This window comes from Bombina bombina, chromosome 2, assembly GCF_027579735.1.
Source record: "Bombina bombina isolate aBomBom1 chromosome 2, aBomBom1.pri, whole genome shotgun sequence".
NCBI lineage: Eukaryota > Metazoa > Chordata > Amphibia > Anura > Bombinatoridae > Bombina > Bombina bombina.
Window position 1 is genome coordinate 1,089,393,698 of NC_069500.1, and position 22,937 is coordinate 1,089,416,634.

Sequence of the window (22,937 nt, forward strand, 5' to 3'; positions counted from 1 at the left end):
TACTTAGGGGTTAGGGATTTGGTAAAACAATAGGGGACATAAAACTAATAGAACCACAATATCTTACTTATTATCAAATTCCTTTAGATACAGTTGTGCTCATAAGTTTACATACCCTGGCAGAATTTATGATTTCTTGGGCATTTTTCAGAGAATATGAATGATAACACAAAAACTTTTCTTTCTCTCATTGTTAGTGTTTGGCTAAAGCCATTTATTATCAATCAACTGTGTTTACTCTTTTTAAATCATAATGACAACAAAAACTACCCAAATGACCCTGATCAAAAGTTTACATACCCTGGTGATTTTGGCCTGATAACATGCATACTAGTTGACACAAAGGGGTTTGAATGGTTTTAAAGGTAACCATCCTCACCTGTGATCTGTTTGCTTGTAATTAGTGTGTGTGTATAAAAGGTCAATGAGTTTCTGGACTCCTGACAGACCCTTGCATCTTTCATCCAGTGCTGCACTGACGTTTCTGGATTCTGAGTCATGGGGAAAACAAAAGAATTGTCAAAGGATCTGTGGGAAAAAGGTAGTTGAACTGTATAAAACAGGAAAGGGATATAAAAAGATATCCAAGGAATTGAAATCAGCAGTGTTCAAACTCTAATCAAGAAGTCCTCACATTGGAAGAGGATGCTCTGCGTCGGATGTCTTCAAGATGGACCTGCTCCGTATGGAAGAAGATAGAAGATGCTGCCTGGATGAAGCCTTCTGCCGGTCTGGATGTCCTCTTCTTGCCGGATCGGATGAAGACTTCTGCCCCTCTGGAGGTCTACTTGTGCCCGGCTGGGTGAAGACGTCTCAAGATAGGGTGATCTTCAAGGAGTTAGTGTTAGGTTTTATTAAGGGGGGTTGGGTGGGTTTTAGAGTAGGGTTGGGTGTGTGGGTGGTGGGTTTTAATGTTGGGGGGGTATTGTATTTTTTTTTTTACAGGTAAAAGAGCTGATTACTTTGGGGCGATGCCCCACAAAAGGCCCTTATAAGGGCTATTTGTAATTTTAGTATAGGGTAGAGATTTTTTTTTTATTTTGGGGGGCTTTTTTATTTTATTAGGGGGATTAGATTAGGTGTAATTTATTTTTTATTTTCTGTAATTTAGTGTTTGTTGTTTTTCGTAATTTAGTTTATTTAATTTAATTGTAATTAATTGTAGGTATTTTTTGTAATTAATTTAATGATAGTGTAGTGTTAGGTGTAATTGTAACTTAGGTTAGGGTTTATTTTACAGGTAAATTTGTACTTATTTTAGCTAGGTAGTTATTAAATAGTTAATAACTATTGTACCTAGTTAAAATAAATACAAAGTTGCCTGTAAAATAAAAATAAATCCTGAGATAGCTACAATGTAACTATTAGTTATATTGTAGCTATCTTAGGGTTTATTTTACAGGTAAGTATTTTTAGTTTTAAATGGGAATAATTAATGTATGTATTTAAATTATATTTAAGTTGGGGGGGGGTTAGGGTTAGACTTAGGTTTAGGGGTTAATACATTTAATATAGTAGCGGCGACGTTGGGGGCGGCAGATTAGGGGTTAATAAATGTAGGTAGGTGTCGGCGATGTTAGGGACGGCAGATTAGGGGTTAATAAAATTTAACTAGGGTTTGCGAGGCGGGAGTGCGGCGGTTTAGGGGTTAATATATTTATTACAGTGGCGGCGATGTCCGGTCGGCGGATTAGGGGTTAAATCATTTTATTATAGTGTTTGCGATGGGGGGGGGCTCGGTTTAGGGGTTAATAGGTAGTTTATGGGTGTTAGTGTACTTTGTAGCACTTTAGTTAAGAGTTTTATGTTACGGCGTTAGCCCATAAAACTCTTAACTACTGACTTTAAAATGCGGTAGGAGTCTTGGAGGTAGAGGGTTTACCACTCACTTTTTAAAGCGATCGTAATACCGGCGTTAGGAAAATCCCATTAAAAAGATAGGATACGCAATTGGCGTAAGGGGATTTGCGGTATGCTAAAATCGCAGAAAAAAGTGAGTGGTACACCTGTACCTGCCAGACTCGTAATACCAGCGTGCGTTAAAAAGCAGCGTTGGGACCCCTCAACGCTGCTTTTTAAGGCTAACGCAAGACTCGTAATCTAGGCGTTAGTGTCTAAATATCCCATAGAGAATTGGCAAAGGAAGTAAAACTGTGTTATTCGATCAATATCACCCATTTGACTCAAGACATGATTAAAAACAGACGAATATAATTACATTCTACAGAAACCTATATTTTGACCAGGCGGTCCATATGCCTATATTTATTTCTAAATGGTATGTTTCAAAGGAGAGTAAAGTCAAAATTAACTTTCCAATATATTTATGTTATTAAATTTGCTTTGTTCTCTTGGTATCCTTTGTTGAATACACACAGGAGCAGCAATGTACTACTTCGAGCTAGGTGAACATCTCTGCTGAGACAATGATATGAGGGATATGGCTGCAGCTGCCAGTCACCAACTAGCTCCCAGTAATGCATTGCTGCTCCTTCAACAAATTATACCAAGAGAATGAAGCAAATTTGATCATATAAGTAAACTGAAAAATTGTTAAAAATTGTATGTTCTACATAAATCATGAAATAAATTATTTTGGGTTTCATGTCCCTTTAATTGCTGCTTTTGTTTTGTTGAAATGTCACATCACTCTTTATAAATTATTACCTCCTTAGTTTACAACAAATAAAAAAAAAAATCCACATTTCTAGGCTAATAACTCAGCTGAACCTGTTTTATTACTGTGAGGCAATTCTATAAAGTTTACAAGTCTAGACGTGGTTTTCCACGCCAACACTCGCAGGTGCAGCCCTCATAAAATTTTAAAAAAGGGGCTGTATCTGGGAGTGGCGATATAATTCCCATATAAATATGAGAGCTCTCTGCTAGGTAAAAGTTTGCAATGGAGAGTGAAATGCAGAGGGGGAAATCGGCGTGTTTTTAAACTTGAATATTACTCTCAATACAAATCAAATTACTGTTTTCAGTGCACCTTAAATTCACTGTAATTTTCGTTTGGATAGTTTTTTTCTTTCAGAATGATTAGTGTTTTAAGTATTTTGGTGAAAACTCGCCACTTTTTAACTGGCGAAAAAACACACTGAGAACTGTAGTGGGAAAATGTTTATAGAATTATGCTAGGAATTGAGAGAAAATTTCATATACGCCCATGGAACACCCATGTTTATCCCATTTTATGAATAAACAACAATTATGCTTTGTATTTTGCACTTTTAACTATGAATTTTTTTTTAATTTTTTTTTGCACATCCAAAGTACTTAAATTTCAGTTTAGGCTTTGCATAGTTAATACGATTTATTCCTGTGGAATTTACCTACAAGTTTTAAGTTTTTGATAAAATACAATTTCTCTTGTTAAGTGTATCCAGTCCACGGATCATCCATTACTTGTGGGATATTCTCCTTCCCAACAGGAAGTTGCAAGAGGATCACCCACAGCAGAGCTGCTGTATAGCTCCTCCCCTCACTGCCATATCCAGTCATTCTCTTGCAACTCTCAACAAAGATGTACGTAGTAAGAGGAGAGTGGTGTATTATAGTTAGTTTTTTAACTTCAATCAAAAGTTTGTTATTTTTAAATGGTACCGGAGTGTACTGTTTTATCACAGGCAGCATTAGAAGAAGAATCTGCCTGTGATTTCTATTATCTTAGCAGAAGTAACTAATATCCATTGTCGTTCTCACAGATTCTGAGGAGTGAGGTAACTTCAGAGGGGGAATGGCGTGCTGGTTTTCCTGCAATAAGGTATGTGCAGTTAACATATTTCTAGGGATGGAATTTGCTAGAAAAATGCTGCTGATACCGGATTAATGTAAGTTAAGCCTAAATGCAGTGATTTAATAGCGACTGGTATCAGGCTTATTAACAGAGATACATACTCTTATAAAAGTGTAATATAAAACGTTTGCTGGCATGTTAATCGTTTTTATATATGTTTGGTGACAAAACTTATTGAGGCCTAGTTTTTCTCCACATGGCTGGCTTGATTTTTGCCTAGGCTTTCCACTGTTGTAATATGAGTGGGAGGGGCCTATTTTAGCGCTTTTCTGCGCAGCTAAAATTGCAGACAGAGACACTCAGCTTCCTTCTGCATGATACAGGACATCTCTGAAGGGCTCAAAAGGCTTCAAAAGTCGTGTTTGAGGAGGGTAACAACCACAGTAGACCTGTGGCAGTTGTTGTGACTGTGTTTAAAAACGTTTTTGTCATTTATTATTCCGTTTTTGGTATTAAGGGGTTAATCATCCATTTGCAAGTGGGTGCAATGCTCTGCTAACTTGTTACATACACTGTAAAAATTTCGTTAGTGTAACTGCATTTTTTCACTGTTATTTCTAATTTTGACAAAATTTGTTTCTCTTAAAGGCACAGTAACGTTTTTTATATTGCTTGTTAACTTGGTTTAAAGTGTTTTCCAAGCTTGCTAGTCTCATTGCTAGTCTGTACAAACATGTCTGACACAGAGGAAACTACTTGTTCATTATGTTTAAAAGCCATGGTGGAGCCCCATAGGAGAATGTGTACTAAATGTATTGATTTCACCTTAAACTTGGTTCTTAAAGTTCTTCAAGGGGTTCCGTTTGAGCCCCTTCATTCTATTGATATCAAACTTCTATCATGGAAAGTTCTTTTTCTGATGGCTATTTCCTCGGCTCGAAGAGTCTCTGAGTTATCTGCCTTACATTGTGATTATCCTTATCTGATCTTTCATTCAGATAAAGTAGTTCTGCGTACAAAACCTGGGTTTTTACCTAAGGTGGTTTCTAATAAGAATATCAATCAAGAGATTGTTGTTCCATCATTATGTCCTAATCCTTCTTCAAAGAAGGAAGTCTTTTGCATAATCTAGACGTAGTCCGTGCCTTGAAGTTTTACTTACAGGCTACTAAAGATTTTCGTCAAACATCTAACCTGTTTGTTGTTTACTCTGGACAGAGGAGAGGTCAAAAGGCCTCGGCAACCTCTCTTTCTTTTTGGCTTCGGAATATAATCCGTTTAGCCTATGAGACTGCTGGACAGCAGCCCCCTGAAAGAATTACAGCTCATTCTACTAGAGCTGTGGCTTCCACCTGGGCCTTTAAAAATGAGGCCTCTGTTGAACAGATTTGCAAGGCTGCGACTTGGTCTTCGCTTCATACCTTTTCAAAATTTTACAAATTTGATACTTTTGCTTCTTCGGAGGCTGTTTTTGGGAGAAAGGTTCTACAGGCAGTGGTTCCTTCCGTTTAAGTTCCTGCCTTGTCCCTCCCATCATCCGTGTACTTTAGCTTTGGTATTGGTATTCCACAAGTAATGGATGATCCGTGGACTGGATACACTTAACAAGAGAAAACATAATTTATGCTATAAATGTATTTCTCTTGTAGTGTATCCAGTCCACGGCCCGCCCTGTCCTTTTAAGGCAGGTCTAAATTTTCATTAAACTACAGTCACCACTGCACCCTATGGTTTCTCCTTTATCGGCTTGTTTCGGTTGAATGACTGGATATTGCAGTGAGGGGAGGAGCTATATAGCAGCTCTGCTGTGGGTGATCCTCTTGCAACTTCCTGTTGGGAAGGAGAATATCCCACAAGTAATGGATGATCCATGGACTGGATACACTACAAGAGAAATAAATTTATCAGGTAAGCATAAATTATGTTTTTTGGTGAACAATCTTGTTACAACTTTTGATGCACCTTAAAGTGATGGTAAACTCCGTTCTATATACTACATTGTTTGCAATATAATCATAATTTTAAATGTACATGTGAAATTTCATTTAAGATAGTATATTAAAAAAAGCTTACAATATATTTATTCCTACTCGTTTCTATTGCAATCTTAATACAGCCCCCTGCGGTCGCTTATTCATTATTTATGTTTTTGAACCAATCAGTAAGCCTGTCGTTAGACAGGTTTACTCCAGTATTAACGCTATACACATGCGCGATATAGCGGTCTTCTAACAAGAACCTCATTTAATCATGAGACTTTCACTTTACTTCCGAATTTGCATGTGCTTGTGTGTTTAATGCGCATGCGTTTTCTCTCAATTCTGAATGGCATACGAAAGTAACGTTGATCATTGCCAGTAAGTTTTTAATATATTTTTTAGTAAAAATAGTAGAATGGCGATTATATTTATTCTATTTTCAACCAGCAGTACATTTTTTGTGCAATTCATAGTAACGATAAGTCCCGAAAATAAATTATGTATAACAAATTGTTATACTCCATATATAATTTTACATATAAAACGGTACTCTGTTTTTATCATAACGCTCGCAGACTCCCTGTAATACTGGGTTTTTTACGTAAAGGAAGTAAACATTGGATGTCATGAATAAATGTTTACTTGCTATACATCATTTAAAAGACTGTGCATGCGCTATTTAGGAGCCATGTCGGGAGCGAGCAGAGGCTCTGACCTGCAGAGCGGTGGGACTGAAATACACGTTGCCTGGATTTTACTAAAGAAGGCAGACGGGCGGAGCTTAGACACGATAACACACATTTACAATTAGATGTAAAAATACTAAAAGCAAGTATAAAAAAACTTTAATTTTGTATGTGGTTTGCTTAATGCAATATTGAGGGATATTAATATGCTTTTCAACATCATAGGCGTTTACCATCCCTTTAACAATACACCTTTTCCTTGCCTATTTTTGTGTGAATTGTTAAATTATTAATTTTGTATAATTTTTAGATTATGATTTTCATTTTGCACTTTTGTAATGTATGCATCTCCTTCCCAAACGAAAATGCAGTATACGGCCCTTAGCGAGACACCCTGTTAAAAAGTAGCATTAGATAATTCCATCAGGGAAATAGGACTGGCGCGCATTCTTATAGAATTTCACCAGCCCAGAGACCTTTTTAGAATCGGACCCTCTTTGTTGAGCTTTGTACTACATACAAACATTAATTAGATCCCACTCCACTGTCACAAATATGTCAAAGTCTCCCCCCCAAAAAACAAACAAACCCAGGCTCTGAACCAAAAATGGGCCGGCTCCTAAGCTTACATTTCTGCTTTTTCAAATAAAGATTCCAAGAGAACAAAGAAAAATTGATAATAGGAGTAAATTAGCTTAACATTGCCTGCTCTATCTGAATCATGAAAGAAAAAAATTGGGTTTCATATGCCTTTAAGTAACATGAAATATTTCACATAATATACATCAATGTGGATAAAACCTGCTAGTTATACTAATGTAGGTTGCATACATGATAATTTAACTCCTGTGCTGGTCACCTGACACAAAACAGCCCTGGGCGCTCAGCATGGATGAGAGGCAAATGCGTGTGACCCACAGCATCAGCAGTTTGTCGCGTACAGATTAAAAGTGATCAGTCTAGCTGTGATAATAAAAGACTGTTTGCAAATCCAATGTTTACTGCAAAAAAAGCTTCTGTTCTGAAATGCATTGTTATTATTTTAAACACCACTTTAATGTATTTTATTTCTTCTCATTTGTAATCTGCAACTGTACACAAAGAGAACAATAATAATACTTAAGATGACCTTTTTGTTCCTTTTGCAGGTGCTCAGCTAGACCAGTTTGGATTTGCTATTGTGAAAAATTGTATCCGTGCGGTTGAATCCAGGGGTATGCCTTTTGTATAATATGCCGGTACCATACAAGATGCAAAATAAGACTTTTGTTTGCTGATTGTGTTTATAATGTTGATAGTTTGTAAAAAATAAAAATAGTTTCTAAGAGCATTGCTACATCTATGATGGGAAGTTCTATTGTTACAGTCCTTTTTAGCACACTGGTCTGATATTTTTGTTAATATATTAATGTAGGGAGGACGGGAGGGAAGGAATTCTTTGCTAATATTTCTTTGCCAAAGCAAGACTATAGTATGAGCTTAAATAAAAAGAGAGAAGCGCTCAACCTGGAAACGAACAATAGCATAATAGCTTGTTCTATGGCTAGTCACCACCCAAGAAGCAGCCTCTTTTTGCTCAACATGTGCCTTTCACAGAGAAAAACTTTCCTGAAGCATATCAGTCTGATCCTGACTTCACAGTACAGTCCAGCCCCGAAATACCAGGCAATCCTTCTCTGAACGAGAGAAACAGCAAAACCCCAGACGTACGTTTCGGCCTATTGTGGGCCTCGTCAGTGAGGTGCAGCCATATCCCTCTAGGCACACTGAGCAACGGGTCCACGTCTGGATTCCCGCATCACACTTAGGGAGACTTCCCAAAATGTCATAATTTGCATAAATAAAAAGAGAGAAGCACTCAACCTGGAAACGGACAATAGCATAATAGCTTGTTCTATGGCTAGTTACCACCCAAGAAGCAGCCTCTTTTTGCTCAACATGTGCCTTTCACAGAGAAAAACTTTCCTGAAGCATATCAGTCTGATCCTGACTTCACAGTACAGTCCAGCCCCGAAATACCAGGCAATCCTTCTCTGAACGAGAGAAACAGCAAAACCCCAGACGTACGTTTCGGCCTATTGTGGGCCTCGTCAGTGAGGTGCAGCCATATCCCTCTAGGCACACTGAGCAACGGGTCCACGTCTGGATTCCCGCATCACACTTAGGGAGACTTCCCAAAATGTCATAATTTGCATAAATAAAAAGAGAGAAGCGCTCAACCTGGAAACGAACAATAGCATAATAGCTTGTTCTATGGCTAGTTACCACCCAAGAAGCAGCCTCTTTTTGCTCAACATGTGCCTTTCACAGAGAAAAACTTTCCTGAAGCATATCAGTCTGATCCTGACTTCACAGTACAGTCCAGCCCCGAAATACCAGGCAATCCTTCTCTGAACGAGAGAAACAGCAAAACCCCAGACGTACGTTTCGGCCTATTGTGGGCCTCGTCAGTGAGGTGCAGCCATATCCCTCTAGGCACACTGAGCAACGGGTCCACGTCTGGATTCCCGCATCACACTTAGGGAGACTTCCCAAAATGTCATAATTTGCATAAATAAAAAGAGAGAAGCGCTCAACCTGGAAACGAACAATAGCATAATAGCTTGTTCTATGGCTAGTTACCACCCAAGAAGCAGCCTCTTTTTGCTCAACATGTGCCTTTCACAGAGAAAAACTTTCCTGAAGCATATCAGTCTGATCCTGACTTCACAGTACAGTCCAGCCCCGAAATACCAGGCAATCCTTCTCTGAACGAGAGAAACAGCAAAACCCCAGACGTACGTTTCGGCCTATTGCGGGCCTCGTCAGTGAGGTGCAGCCATATCCCTCTAGGCACATTGAGCAACGGGTCCACGTCTGGATTCCCGCATCACACTTAGGGAGACTTCCCAAAATGTCATAATTTGCATAAATAAAAAGAGAGAAGCGCTCAACCTGGAAACGAACAATAGCATAATAGCTTGTTCTATGGCTAGTTACCACCCAAGAAGCAGCCTCTTTTTGCTCAACATGTGCCTTTCACAGAGAAAAACTTTCCTGAAGCATATCAGTCTGATCCTGACTTCACATCGGCGGGATCAGACTGATATACTACGGGAAAGTTTTTCTCTGTGAAAAGCACAATTGGGCAGAAAGAAGTTACTACCAGGTGGCAACCGGGCCATAGAACAAGCTATTGATGCTGCTGTTCGTTCCTGGCAGACTGCTTCTCATTCTTTTTTGCATATGTAAATATGACACCGGGGATAGTCTCCCTAAGGGTGATGGGGGAAACCAGATGTGGACTCCTTGCCCAATGTGCTTAGAGGGATATGGCTGCACCTCACTGACGAGGCCCAAAGGAGGCCGAAACGATCGTCTGGGGTTGTCATGTTCCTTGTTCAGAGGAGAATTGCCTGGTATTTCGGGGCTGCACTTACCATATCGGCGGGATCAGACTGATATACTACAGGAAAGTTTTTCTCTGTGAAAAGCACAATTGGGCAGAAAGAAGCTACTACCAGGTGGCAACCGGGCCATAGAACAAGCTATTGATGCTGCTGTTCGTTCCTGGCAGACTGCTTCTCATTCTTTTTTGCATATGTAAATATGACACTGGGGATAGTCTCCCTAAGGGTGATGGGGGAAACCAGACTGGACTCAGTGCCCAATGTGCTTAGAGGGATCTGGCTGCACCTCACTGACGAGGCCCAAAGGAGGCCGAAACAATCGTCTGGGGTTGTCATGTTCCTTGTTCAGAGGAGAATTGCCTGGTATTTCGGGGCTGGACTGACCATATCGGCGGGATCAGACTGATATACTACTGGAAAGTTTTTCTCTGTGAAAAGCACAATTGGGCAGAAAGAAGCTACTACCAGGTGGCAACCGGGCCATAGAACAAGCTATTGATGCTGCTGTTCGTTCCTGGCAGACTGCTTCTCATTCTTTTTTGTATAGTATGAGCTTGTCTGTGTATATGGTAGTAGCCGAATTTCAGAAAACTCATGAGGTGTCCTAAGGTCTTGTTGTAAATGCGAAAGTATATTCCAGGGTTTGGCCATAGGTGTTAGTGAGGTGTGGTTGAGATAGTTCACCTCCACCTCTAGTTAGCATGTGGAATACATAAAGACTTTATTGCCCCTATGGAAAATCCTGTCTTGTGGCTGTAAATTGCTATTTTAAAGGTGACATCTTTGCTCTAATTGTATTTTATTTCTCTTTAAAGGGACACAAATCCAAATTATTTCTTTCATGATTCCGAAGGAGCATGCAATTGTAAACAACTTCCTTATTTAGTTGTTATCAGATTTGTTTCATTCTCTTGGTATGCTTTGTTTAGGAGAAGCAATGTTTTACTGGAAACTAGCTAATCAAATTGGTGTAACTAATAGCAAGAGACATATATTTGCAGCCACCAATCCGAAGCTAGCTCCCAGTAGTGAATTGCTACCACTGAGCATACCTAGGTATGCTTTTCAACAACGTATACCAAGTAAACAAAGTAAATAGTATAATATAAGTAAATTGGAAAGTTGTGTAAAATTGTATTCTCTATCAGAAACATGTCCCTTTAACGGTTTTCACGTTTTTATTTGTGTGTTAGAGTGGCTGTTTTATATGGTTTAGTTTTAATTATACTTCCCAGTGGACTTTGATGTGCTGAGAAGTGACTGGTTACAAGATAGATTTCACTCCAATGATTATACTGGAGAGTGACTAAAAACTCAGAGCTGTGCTAGACAGGGGAGTTAATATGTTTGGGAATTCTCTCTCTCACACACACACAAGATGTTAGTTTCATAAACAAGTTTTATTGAATTTAGGCCATAGACTTGGGTGAGTACAGATGGGTTTATTTTCATTATTCAACATGCAATTTTATTTTGAACTTATGTAGATAGCATGTGAAAAATACATTGTGGTACAGATATATTTTGAACCCCAAATTGTGAATGTTTAATTAACTTCTTTTTATTTCATCGGTCTAGATTCACTTAACCTCTGTATAGGTTATATGCAAGTTGTAAGGAAGATAATTTTCATTTCTGAGTTTAGTTAATCTTGAGATTTTTATTAGTATTAATAATAATAAGACAAAGGTTTCAGATTGTTTGTCTCTTTGCATAATTAAAGTATTAGTAAGAAAAACTACACGTAAATACTTAATTTATGTCTTTTATTTATTTATTTATTTACTTTAAAGAAATGTACTCAGAAAAAAAAACTCACTAATATCTGGCAATAATTTTTCAAGACTTTAAACTTTACTGTAAAAAAAACCACACCTTTTTTCTGTTGTATGATGTTTTTCTCTTTTCTTTCCTAAGATATGGTGAGTCCACGGCTTGAGTAATTACTGTTGGGAATATCACTCCTGGCCAGCAGGAGGAGGCAAAAAAGTACCACAGTTAAACTGCTAAGTATCACTCCCTTACCCACAACCCCCAGTCATTCTCTTTGCCTTCGGTGCATGGAGGAGGTAAAGTTTAGGCGTCTGAAGAAAAATTTTGATTTCATCTACAAGCAAGTTTTGGGGTATAGTCGTATTCCACGTCATTCCTTGCAGTCGGGTAGTCGTGGCTTTAAAGCAGCACTTGTAAAGAGGTACTTTCTGTGTTTTCCTAGCAATTGCTGCCCTAGTTTAGAAAGCCAGAGTTGGCTACTCTGTTCTTTCTTTTTCAAAGGTCTCTGTGAAGAACTGTGTCTTCTCATACCTTGTAACTGTCTACATGCCGGACAGCGGATAAGGTAGGTGCTTTTTCTTCCAGTTAGGGAGACCATGCACTTAACAAATTAAAAAACACTGCTTTTTCATTGGGACATAGATAATCCTGTTGTATGGGTTACACTGGGGCAAGAAGCAGGCACTGTAGCATGTGTGAGACTAAAATTAAAACTCTTTTAAAAGGAAAGGGTAAAATGTTTTTATTAGGCTTTATTTTCTGACACACATTTACTTGATGAAACAATACAAGTTTAAACTGAAAGCAAGGGTGAATTTTCTATTTCAGCAGTTTATTCATTTCCCCTTTGCTTTAAAATAAAAAAATGCATTATTTTAAACTGTCAGGTTTGAAAAACGGATATTTCTGTTACTGTTCCAGGAAGTGGTACCTCTCTGTGTCGCAGCAGAAATTTGACCTCGGCAGTTGCGGTCACATGACCGGCTTTACTTCATAATGTTTATGAAGAAAAAGTTGTTTTTCTCCATTTCTGGGTGATCCAGTCCTAATTGATAGCGGGAAGGCACCTCAGTAATTGAGGTGTGGGGTTGCCTGAGGGGTATTTTAGAAGTTTATTTGATGTTTATTAAATGTTTTTTCTTAACTTTTCTCACATAATTTTAGCTGGGGATCGATCCTAATTTGGGATAAAATGTAAAGTGTATTTTTTCCTTTGCTTATTTTAAATGAATATTTAAATATTTGAAACGTATCTGTACAAGTTTATTTACTGTTTCACAACATGTCTGATATAGAGCAAGAGCCTGCTCTCATGAATTCATGCTAATTATGTTTAGATGCTCAAATTGCAGCTCCTATGCAATTTTGTTCTTCATGTGTCAAGAAAACTTTGCAAAATAAATGTAACTCTTAGTGGAGTTTATTTAAAAGCAGAAATTGCTGCCCAGGTATCTTCAGCGGTATCTGCGGCATTAGCTGCCATTCCCAGATTACAGGGAAAACACAAGAGGAAATCTAGAAATTCAGAAAGTAAGGTACCTGTCCTCAGTTCTGCTTCCCAAGTTGCCCTTTCTCATAAGTCTGATGAGGAAGATACCTCGGGTCTTTCTGAGGGGGAAATCTCATATTCGGACAGTATAATTCTTTCTTCTGGAACTGAGGTGGTATCCTTCAGGTTTAAGATTGAACACCTTTGTGTATTGTTAAAGGAGGCTTTAGCTACTTTAGATAACTCTGATACCCCTGTTGTTGTCACTCCTAAGAAATCTAGTAAACTTAATAGTTTCTTTGATGAACCTACCACTTCATAGGTTTTTCCTGTGCTGGACCGTGTTAGGGAGATTATCTCACAGGAATGGGAGAAACCAGGGGTGTCTTTTTCACTGTCTCCCATTTTTAAGAAAATGTTTCCTGTCGAGGACTTCATTAAAGACCCTTGTTATACTGTACCCAAAGTTGAAGAGGCCATTTCCACACCGGCTAAGAGAACCATTATTCCTATTGAGGATAGCTGCTCTTTAAGGATCTGATCGACAAGAAGCTGGAAGCTTATTTGAAAAAGATTTATGTTCATCAAGGTCTCCAATGGCAACCTGCGGTGTGTATTGCCACCGTGACTAGTTCGGCATCTTATTGGTTTGATGCCTTGTCTGGCTCTCTTCAAGTAGAGACTTCCTTGGATAAAATTCAAGATAGTATTAAAGCTCTTAAGTTGGTCAATTCCTTTATTGCAGATACCATTTTACATGTTAACTTGGAGCTAAAACCTCTAGTTTCACTGTCCTAGCCCGCAGGGCATTATGGTTGAAATCCTGGTCTGCGAACGTTTTCTCTAAAGTCAAGCTTCTGGGAATTCCTTACAAGGGCAAAACCTTGTTTGGACCCGGTTTGGCAGAAATTATCTCTGATATTACGGGTGGAAAAGGGTCTTTTCTACCTCAAGATAAGCAGAATAGGCCTAAAGGACGTCAGAGTAATTTTCGTTCCTTCAGAGGAAAGCCTTCCCCTTCTTCCAAGCAGGAACAATCCAAGTCTTCTTGGAAACCCAATCAGTCTTGAAACAAGGGGAAACAATCAAAGAAACCTGCAGCTGATTCCAAATCGGCATGAAGGGTTTGCCCCCGACCCGGGATTGGATCAGGTGGGGGGCAGACTTTCTCAATTCTCTCAAGCTTGGATATGAGATGTCCCAGATCCCTGGACTGTGGACATAGTATCCCAGGGTTACAAATTGGAATTCAAGACTTTTACCTCCCAGAGGCAGATTCCATCTCTTAAGATTATCTGCAGACCAGATAAAGAGAGAGGTGTTCTTGAAATGTATACAACATCTTTCCTCTCTGGGAGTGATAGTTCCAGTGCAGGAACAGGGTCTTGGGTTCTACTCCAACCTATTTGTGGTTCCCAAAAAAGAGGGAACTTTCCGTCCCATTCTAGACTTGAAGTGTCTAAACAAGTTTCTCAAAGTTCTATCCTTCAAGATGCAGAAGATACGCTCCATTCTTCATTTTGTACAAGAGGGTCAGTTTATGACAACCATAGACCTAAAGGATGCGTATCTTCATGTTCCTATTCACAGGGACCATCACAGATTCCTGAGTTTTGCCTTTCTGGACAATCATTTCCCGTTTGTGGCTCTTCCATTTGGTCTAGCCACGGCTCCCAGAATTTTTCACAGAGATATTGTCTTTTCTTTGTTCCTACGGATGGAATGTGAATCTGGAAAAAAGCTCAATTTGCACTGCTACAAGAGTAGTGTTCTTAGGGACCATAATAGATACTCTATTGATGAAGATTCTTCTGATGGAGATCAGGAAAAACAAAATTATTTCCTCTTGCCTCTCTCTTTAGGCTACTGCTCATCCTTCAGGGGCTCAATGTATGGAGGTAATCGGTCTGAGGAACATCTGTCTCAGGCAAATACTTTCGGAGACCTCCCTGGGTGATCGTGACCACAGATGCCAGCCTGCTGGGCTGGGGAGCAGTCTGGAACTCGTTAAAAGTTCAGGGCCTTTGGACTCGGGAGGAGTCTGCTCTTCTCAGCAACATCTTGGAGTTGAGGACAATTTACAATGCTCTATTGACTTGGCCTCGGTTGTCCTCAGCCCAGTTTATCAGGTTCCAGTCAGACAACATAACCTCTGTGGCTTACATTAATCACCAGGGAGGAACTCAGAGTTTTTTAGCCATTAAGGAGGTTTCTCGGATTCTTCAGTGGGCAGAGACCCACAATTGTTGTCTATCTGCCATTCACATTCCAGGAGTAGACAACTGGGAAGCGGATTTTCTGAGCAGACAGACTTTTCATCCTGGGGAGTGGGAACTCCATCTGGAGGTGTTTTCCAGCTTAGTCCTCAAATGGGGAGTGCCGGAGTTAGATCTGATGGCGTCCCATCAGAACGCCAAGCTTCCAAGGTACGGTTTAAGGTCAAGAGATCCGCAGGCCGTTCTGATAGATGCTCTGCCGGTTCCTTGGGTTTTCAGGTTGGCATACCTGTTTCCTCCGTTTGCTCTCCTTCCACGAGTCATTGCTCGTATCAAACAGGAGAGGGTGTTGGTGATTCTAATAGCACCTGCATGGCCTCGCAGGATCTGGTTTGCATACCTAGTGGAGATGTCATCTCTCCCACCTTAGAGACTACCTATGAGGAAGGACCTTCTGCTTCAGGGTCCCTTCCGTCATCCAAATCTCGTTTCTCTGAAGTTGACGCTTAATTCTGTTTTAGCGTGGCTTTTCTAAGTTGGTCATTGCGACCATGATTCAGGTTTGCAAGCCTGTTACTGGAAAGATTTACCATAAGATATGGCGTAAATATCTTTATTGGTGTGAATCCAAGGGCTACTCTTGGAGTAGAATTAGAATTCTCACAGGCCCATTTATCAAGCTCCGTATGGAGCTTGAAGGGCCGTGTTTCTGGCGAGTCTTCAGACTCGCCAGAAACACAAGTTATGAAGCAGCGGTCTAAAGACCGCTGCTTCATAACCCTGTCCGCCTGCTCTGAGCAGGCGGACAGGAACCGCCGGAAATCAACCCGATCGAATACGATCGGGTTGATTGACAGCTCCCTGCTGGCGGCCGATTGGCCGCGAGTCAGCAGGGGGCGGCGTTGCACCAGCAGCTCTTGTGAGCTGCTGGTGCAATGTTAAATGTGGAGAGCGTATTGCTCTCCGCATTTAGCGAGGTCTTGCGGACCTGATCCGCAGTGTCGGATCAGGTCCGCAAGCCCTTTGATAAATGGGCCCCCTAGAGTTTTATCTTTTCTTCAGGAAGGCCTGGAGAAGGGATTGTCGGTCAGTACCCTGAAGGGTCAGATTTCTGCTTTATCAGTTTTACTACATAAGACTTTGGTCAAAATCAGGCCTGTCTTTATGTCTGTTGCACCTCCTTGGTGCCTTAACTTTGTTCTTAAAGTTTCACAGCTGGCTCCGTTTGAGCCTTGGCATTCCATAGACATTAAAGGGACAGTCAAGTCTAAAAAAAACTTTCATGATTTAAATAGGGCATATAATTTTAAACAACTTCACAATTTACTTTTATCACCAATTTTGCTTTGTTCTCTTGATATTCTTAGTTGAAAGCTAAAACTAGGAGGTTCATATGCTAATTTCTTAGACCTTGAAGACTGCCTCTAATCTGAATGCATTTTGACCACTAGAGGGAGTTAGTTAATGTGTTTCATATAGATAACATTGAGCTCATGCATGTGAAGTAACCTAGGAGTGAGCATTGATTGGCTAAAATGCAAGTCTGTCAAAAGAACTGAAATAAGGGGGCAGTCAGCAGAAGCTTAGATACAATGTAATTACATGGGTAAAATGTGTATTAATATAACAGTGTTGGTTATGCAAAACTGGGGAATGGGTAATAAAGGGATTATCTTTCTTTTTGTTTCTTGTTGCTATCTCTTTTGCTTGAAGAGTCTTGGAACTCTCAGCTCTGCAGTGTGATTCCCCTTATCTTATTTTTCATGCTGATAATGCGGTTCTTTGTACTAAGTAAGGTTTTCTTCCTAAGGTTGTTTCTAATAGAAATATCAATAAGGAAATTGTTGTTCCCTCTCTGTGTCCTAATCCTCCTTCTTCCAAAGAATGTTTGTTACACAATTTGGATGTTGTACGTGCTATTAAATTCTACTTACAGGCAACTAAGGATTTTCGCCAGTCCTCTGCCCTCTTTGTCTGTTTCTCTGGGAAACGTAAAGGTCAGAAAGCTACGGCCGCTACTCTTTCTTTTTAATTACGAAGTATAATTTGTTTGGCCTATGAGACTGCAGCCTCCTGAGAGAATTACGGCTCATTCCACAAGAGCTGTTTCCTCTTCTTGGGCTTTCAAAAATGAAGCTTCTGTGGAACGAATTCGCAAGGCTGCAATTTGGTCTTCTCTACATACTTTTTCCAAATTTTCCAAATTTGATACTTTTGCCTTGGCTGAGGTTTCTTTTGGGAGAAAGGTTCTTCAAGCGGTGGTGCCTTCTGTTTAGGACTGCCTGTCTTGTCCCTCCCTATTTATCCATGTCCTGTAGCTTGGGTGTTGGTTCCCAACAGTAATTACTCAAGCCGTGGACTCACCATATCTTAGGGAAGAAAAACAAAATGTATGCTTACCTGATAAATGTATTTCTTTCCGGATATGGTGAGTCCACGTCCCCACCCTTTATTTTAAGATAGTTGTTCTTTTGACTATAACCTCAGGCACCTCTACACCTTGTGTTACTACTTTTTCTCCATTTCCCTTTGGTCGAGTGACTTGGGTTGTGGGTAAGGGAGTGATACTTAACAGTTTAACTGTGGTGCTCTTTCCCCCCTCCTGCTGGCCAGTAGTGATATTCCCAACAGTAATTGCTCAAGCAGTCGACTCACCATATCTGGAAATAAATAAATTTATCAGGTAAGCATAAATTTTGTTTTTCTTGTTTAGGTATCAATGACCAAGGGTTGTACCGGGTTGTCGGGGTGAGTTCAAAGGTCCAGAGACTTCTGAGTTTGCTGCTCGGTATGACACCATTTTTTATATACTTTTTACAATATAATATTTTACAGCACTGTGACATTATAATTGGTTGCTTAAGCATCATTGTTTTAAAAAAGTTTTGACAATCTGTGACATAAAAGTAGAAGTAAACAAAAAATAAAATCATGCTGTATTTATCAATTGGGTTTTTTTTAGATTTTTTTGCAACAAGCATAAACCTATACATAAAGTAATTTAGAGATTTCCTGTCTGGCAAGTGAGGGAGCTTTTTCTCTTTTTCTTAGAGGTCACAAGTCGTCTTCAAGTTGTTTAGTTTATATCACTCAGCAGTAAAAACGAATGATGGTTACGTCAATGCACTTGTAAGCTGGTTTTGTGTGTTTGTGGCTTTCTGTTTTAAAAGGAGTTAATTGACTGCAGACTGAGCTTTCAAAGCACAAGTGGAAATGTGGTTAATTTCTAAACAATATATAAAAAAAACAGTTGAAAGTGATGAAGCATAACTGTAAAAAGCTGACAAACAAATATCACCTGAACATCTCTATGTAAAAAAGTATTTAACCTCAAAATTTCTTACGCTTACTAGAGTAAGTGCCCTGGTAACAGTTATTCTTCAGCTACTGTCCAGCAGCAAGTTAAAAAAATTAAAAAAAATAAAACAACAACAAAAAACACAATAGCCAACCAGCAGTGCTGAGGTTATGCATTGCTTTGCTGTGACCTTGTGAGATTTCATGGTAAACTTCCTTAAACTGAATAGGGAAATAACATGACTGTACTTGCACATACCTAATGTGCAGGCTCCCTTGCGAGTCCTGGGACTAAAGTCCCTTTACAATGGGGTGTGAATACTTTTTGAGGTAAATATCTTCCTTATTTTGGTGATATTTTCTAGTCAGCTTTTTACAGCTGTGCTGCATTACTTTCAAGTGTTTCAACCATTGGGAATCATGTACCTGAAGCAAATGTAAGATATTCCTTTTTAGCGCCATTTATTCACACTCTGCCGTTTTTGAGAAAGCGATTGATGTCCCCAGCCCCCTTGTAGGGCTGTGACAGGAATTAATGGACACAGCACAAATGAAGTTTAAAAACAGAAATAAAAGGTAAAATAGTTTTTTAAATGATGAATAATTCACATTGCAATGGTTTCTATTACGTATAAGCCACTGCTTAGTGTTTTTTTTTTTTTTTTTTAAATTCTGTTTTTATTCGGAAAAAAGAGAAAGATATCCAGTACAAGTTGAAACAAAGTGTCCAAGACAATACAGTGACAAAGAACAAAAAATCAATCATTGTACATTACAGTGCATACAGTAATAAATTTATGAATCAGATTTCTCTATCCCTTTAACCTTTAACTTTTTTCTCTCTTGCTATGTTCCAGCAAATAGTGCAAACCTTTATCAACTATACAAAACTCAACCAGTAACATTGATCTGTTCAGCTAAATGTTAATTAATCTAGTCAGGCAGAGTGAGTGCGTAGATCTTGGGTATATTCTATGTGGGAGAGAAAAAAAAAAAAATAATAATAATAACAGTCTATATAGCGATTCTCTCTCTCTAGTGTTTTTTTTTTATTACAAAAATGAAACAGACAGTCTTATAGCTGATAACTGATTCTTCAAAAATATATAGAAACATTAGTAAGTGTATGTTTTCAAATATTACTGTATTTGTTTTACAGTGCATTTAAAGCTATTGTTTGACTTTGTGCCTAAAAACTATCGTATTTTTTTTATTTATTTTAATTAATGTTTCTGATGTCTTTGGCGATGTTTAATGCTCACAAGGTAGCCAAGGTTGGCTTTGGCAGAGAGATTGCACAAACATTCCATGAATTAATTACACTGTAGCTTTACTGATTCCACTGGCTGTTCCTTGACTTGCAGAGGCAGCATAAGTTAACAGACAAGCAGCTCGTATCAATAGACAAATGATTTCACCTTTATTTAAGGCTGCTTATGTATTTGGACTTTCAGTGCATCAGTCTTCTGTCAGTGTTAGGTCTAACTTTCAGGGATTCATTGGTATTCTGAAAAGCTTGTTTGCCATTTCAACCAGGCTGCTCTCCAGAACCATGTATGCTCCATCTGTGCTGATAACACAGTGTTCTTTGGCACGGTAGCTTGCAGGAAATCAGGGAGTGCATTCATTTCATTATCCTGGACATTATAAGAATGACAAACTGTTTGTAAATCATACGCTGCAGTCAATTCAAAGCTGTGTTTAAGACCTCTCGTATAATTGTAATAAACAGTCGCTTGACTTGTAATGATTAATCTTTAACTTTAGACCTTGTATATTATTAGTAACTGTCACAATGACTTTGTGTTAAAATTAATCTGTGCATTTTGTTTTTATTCATAACGAATAATGTTGTTAACTTGTGTAACCAGTTAGAACTTGTCCTTTCAGTGACAGATTCTGACAGGTGAATATCTTCCATCCAGCATCATTATCTAGGTGACCATATGCACGAAGTGCAAAGCTAAATGCGTTAAATGATTTATAGTCACTTTAGACTCTCATTTCTAGCTTTATCTTCTATGTCTGATTTTAACATGGCAAGTGATTCTGGTGTAACATCCCATATTTAATAGTTTATAGTAGTAGCAGCCTATTTAAAGTGAATGCAATTCGTCTTTTCTTACTATGTCTACTAGTTTCCATCACCAGGGAACTTACGTCCAGGACAGAATTAGTTTATTAGCACGTTTTTGTATTTTAGGAGCAACAAATATGTATTACATTTTTTTTTAATTTACACATATCTATACTGTATTTTATATTTTTAGTTTGAATTTTATTTTTAGCAGATTTGGAATAGTAGTTATTAAGTATCTTTATTGCTCAGTTTCACCATATAAAGCTAATTATAGATTCATATATATTCTTATTAGATTTCTTATTAGTTGGCAAGTTAAATTTGTATAGTACGCAAGGAAGGTCTACATTTAAATTGTAAATCAAAATCACATCTATCCTGTGTATCTTGACTGTTTCTATAATCTATCTTATCTAACGGTCTGTCTGCGTAGGCAATGCTGCACATATATTAACTTTTTATATCTTAAAAAGATTAAACTGTTGTTAAAAATTAAATTTTCTTGTTTTTTCAAATCAATGCTGAAATATCAGATGTCATCCACATATTTTATGCCAACCCAGAATGACAAGAAAAATAGCATTGCGTGATAGGAAAGAAATTGCTTATCATGAGGTGTAAAATTATAAAAGGTTCATATGAAGCAGGGAATTTAAAAAGAAAATCTCTCTTTTTCTAATTATATGGAAATTCGGGTAAATACAGTGTTGTAACTAAAATAAATATTCTAAATATACTTCATGGTCATGTGATCAAGTCATATAGCTAGGACTGCATTTGTTAATTTTAAAAATGTATTTGATAAGAATGTTCCTTTACAGACTCCTAAAAGTTTTTCCTTTCATTTATTTAAAAACATTCTTACACTTTCATTTTTTTTTGTTCACCTATTTTCAGTGCAGCAGTATAGCTTCTTACTTTATTTTTCCTTGTTTATAACTATGTATATGTATGTGTATATGTGTGTGTGTGTATATATATATATATATATATATATATATATATATATATATATATATATATACGTTTAGCAAAGATGTGCACTCTCACTTATATGCAACAACCAGGGTGCTAGTGAAATTAGATACAAAATCAGAAACAGACCTTGCACTCGCTGGATTTTTTAACAAACTTTTTTACTTGGCAAAAATAGTGACGTTTCGGGGACAGTGTATCCCCTTCCTCAGACAGTGAATGCTTCAAACTTAGGTGAATTTATACAAACAAATAAATAACCCCTCCCCCCAATTAGCAAAAAAAACGCCAAAAGTGTTGCTATGGTGACCATATGTCACAAAGTGAACATCGTATATACATTATAATATAAGCAATCAAAGCTATGACAGTGAAGATGATCAAATTAAAAGACCTGTAGTAAAATGAACAACTTGAAAGAGTTAAAGTGGAAATACAGGAATGGGAAAGAGATAAGATTGCAGTACTGACCGAGGACTCATCTGAACAGTGGCTTGACAAATTGTCTTCCCAGATTAAAGAATACAAAGAGACCCTTGTGCAATTCAAGAACAGAAAGTTGCAGACAGTAATTGAAGACCATAAGGATAAAACGGTTTATCGATGGTTAAACAGTGGCGAGAACAGAAGACCATTCCCCCCGCGGCGTAGGAGACAAAGATTCCACACAAAACAATCTCTCCAAACTGTAGACAGCAGCTCTGGATCTGATACAGAAGCACCATTGACCCAAGATAGAACAAGTGGGGGCCAACCCTCCGGGCAACAGGTTTTTCAGGGGGTCACTACCAGAGCCGGCCAGAGAGGACGAGGAAGAGGCCACACATACGGAGGGGGGGCTGGAGAGAGAAAACCGCCACTCCCGACCAGAAAATAACAACCACTGGTCCTGTTGAGGACCTAGTGGTTAACATTAGTGACAGAGTTTTAACCACGGTAGAGAGAAGGGTGCTAAACAGAGGCTTGAGCTTTGTACCCTCTGCTAAGAGTGATGAGTTCACCAATTATATCGATTGCCAGAAATTCCAGCGGTCTCTGCGACTAAAAGAATTCTTCAATGTCCAGTCCGCGGATGGTGACATACACAAATTTAAGAACAAAAGCTCGTTTGACCCTTCAAGTAACAACGCAAGCATCAAAACATACATGAGATTGGTCTCTCAAGATCTGAGAAGATATGAGTCCAATGAATTTCATACTAATCTGAGTCCAGAAGAAAAGGCTGCTATCACAACGTTATCTAGGGACCCTGACATTCTGATCCGCACCGCGGATAAGGGCGGTCCGGTGGTTGTATTAAATTACAAATACTAT

The 22,937-nt window shown here is 38.6% G+C and overlaps 1 protein-coding gene across 3 annotated transcripts in view; it reads left to right on the forward strand.

The window, feature by feature from the left end:
* ARHGAP10 (Rho GTPase activating protein 10) overlaps positions 1 to 22,937 on the forward strand; it is a 784,460-nt gene that overhangs the window by 347,510 nt on the left and 414,013 nt on the right. For all 3 annotated transcript variants that reach the window (XM_053703724.1, XM_053703722.1, XM_053703725.1), the window contains exons 13-14: positions 7,553 to 7,618; positions 17,985 to 18,059. In XM_053703724.1, coding sequence (XP_053559699.1) covers positions 7,553 to 7,618; positions 17,985 to 18,059 — 141 coding nt within the window. The remainder of the gene's footprint in view (positions 1 to 7,552; positions 7,619 to 17,984; positions 18,060 to 22,937) is intronic.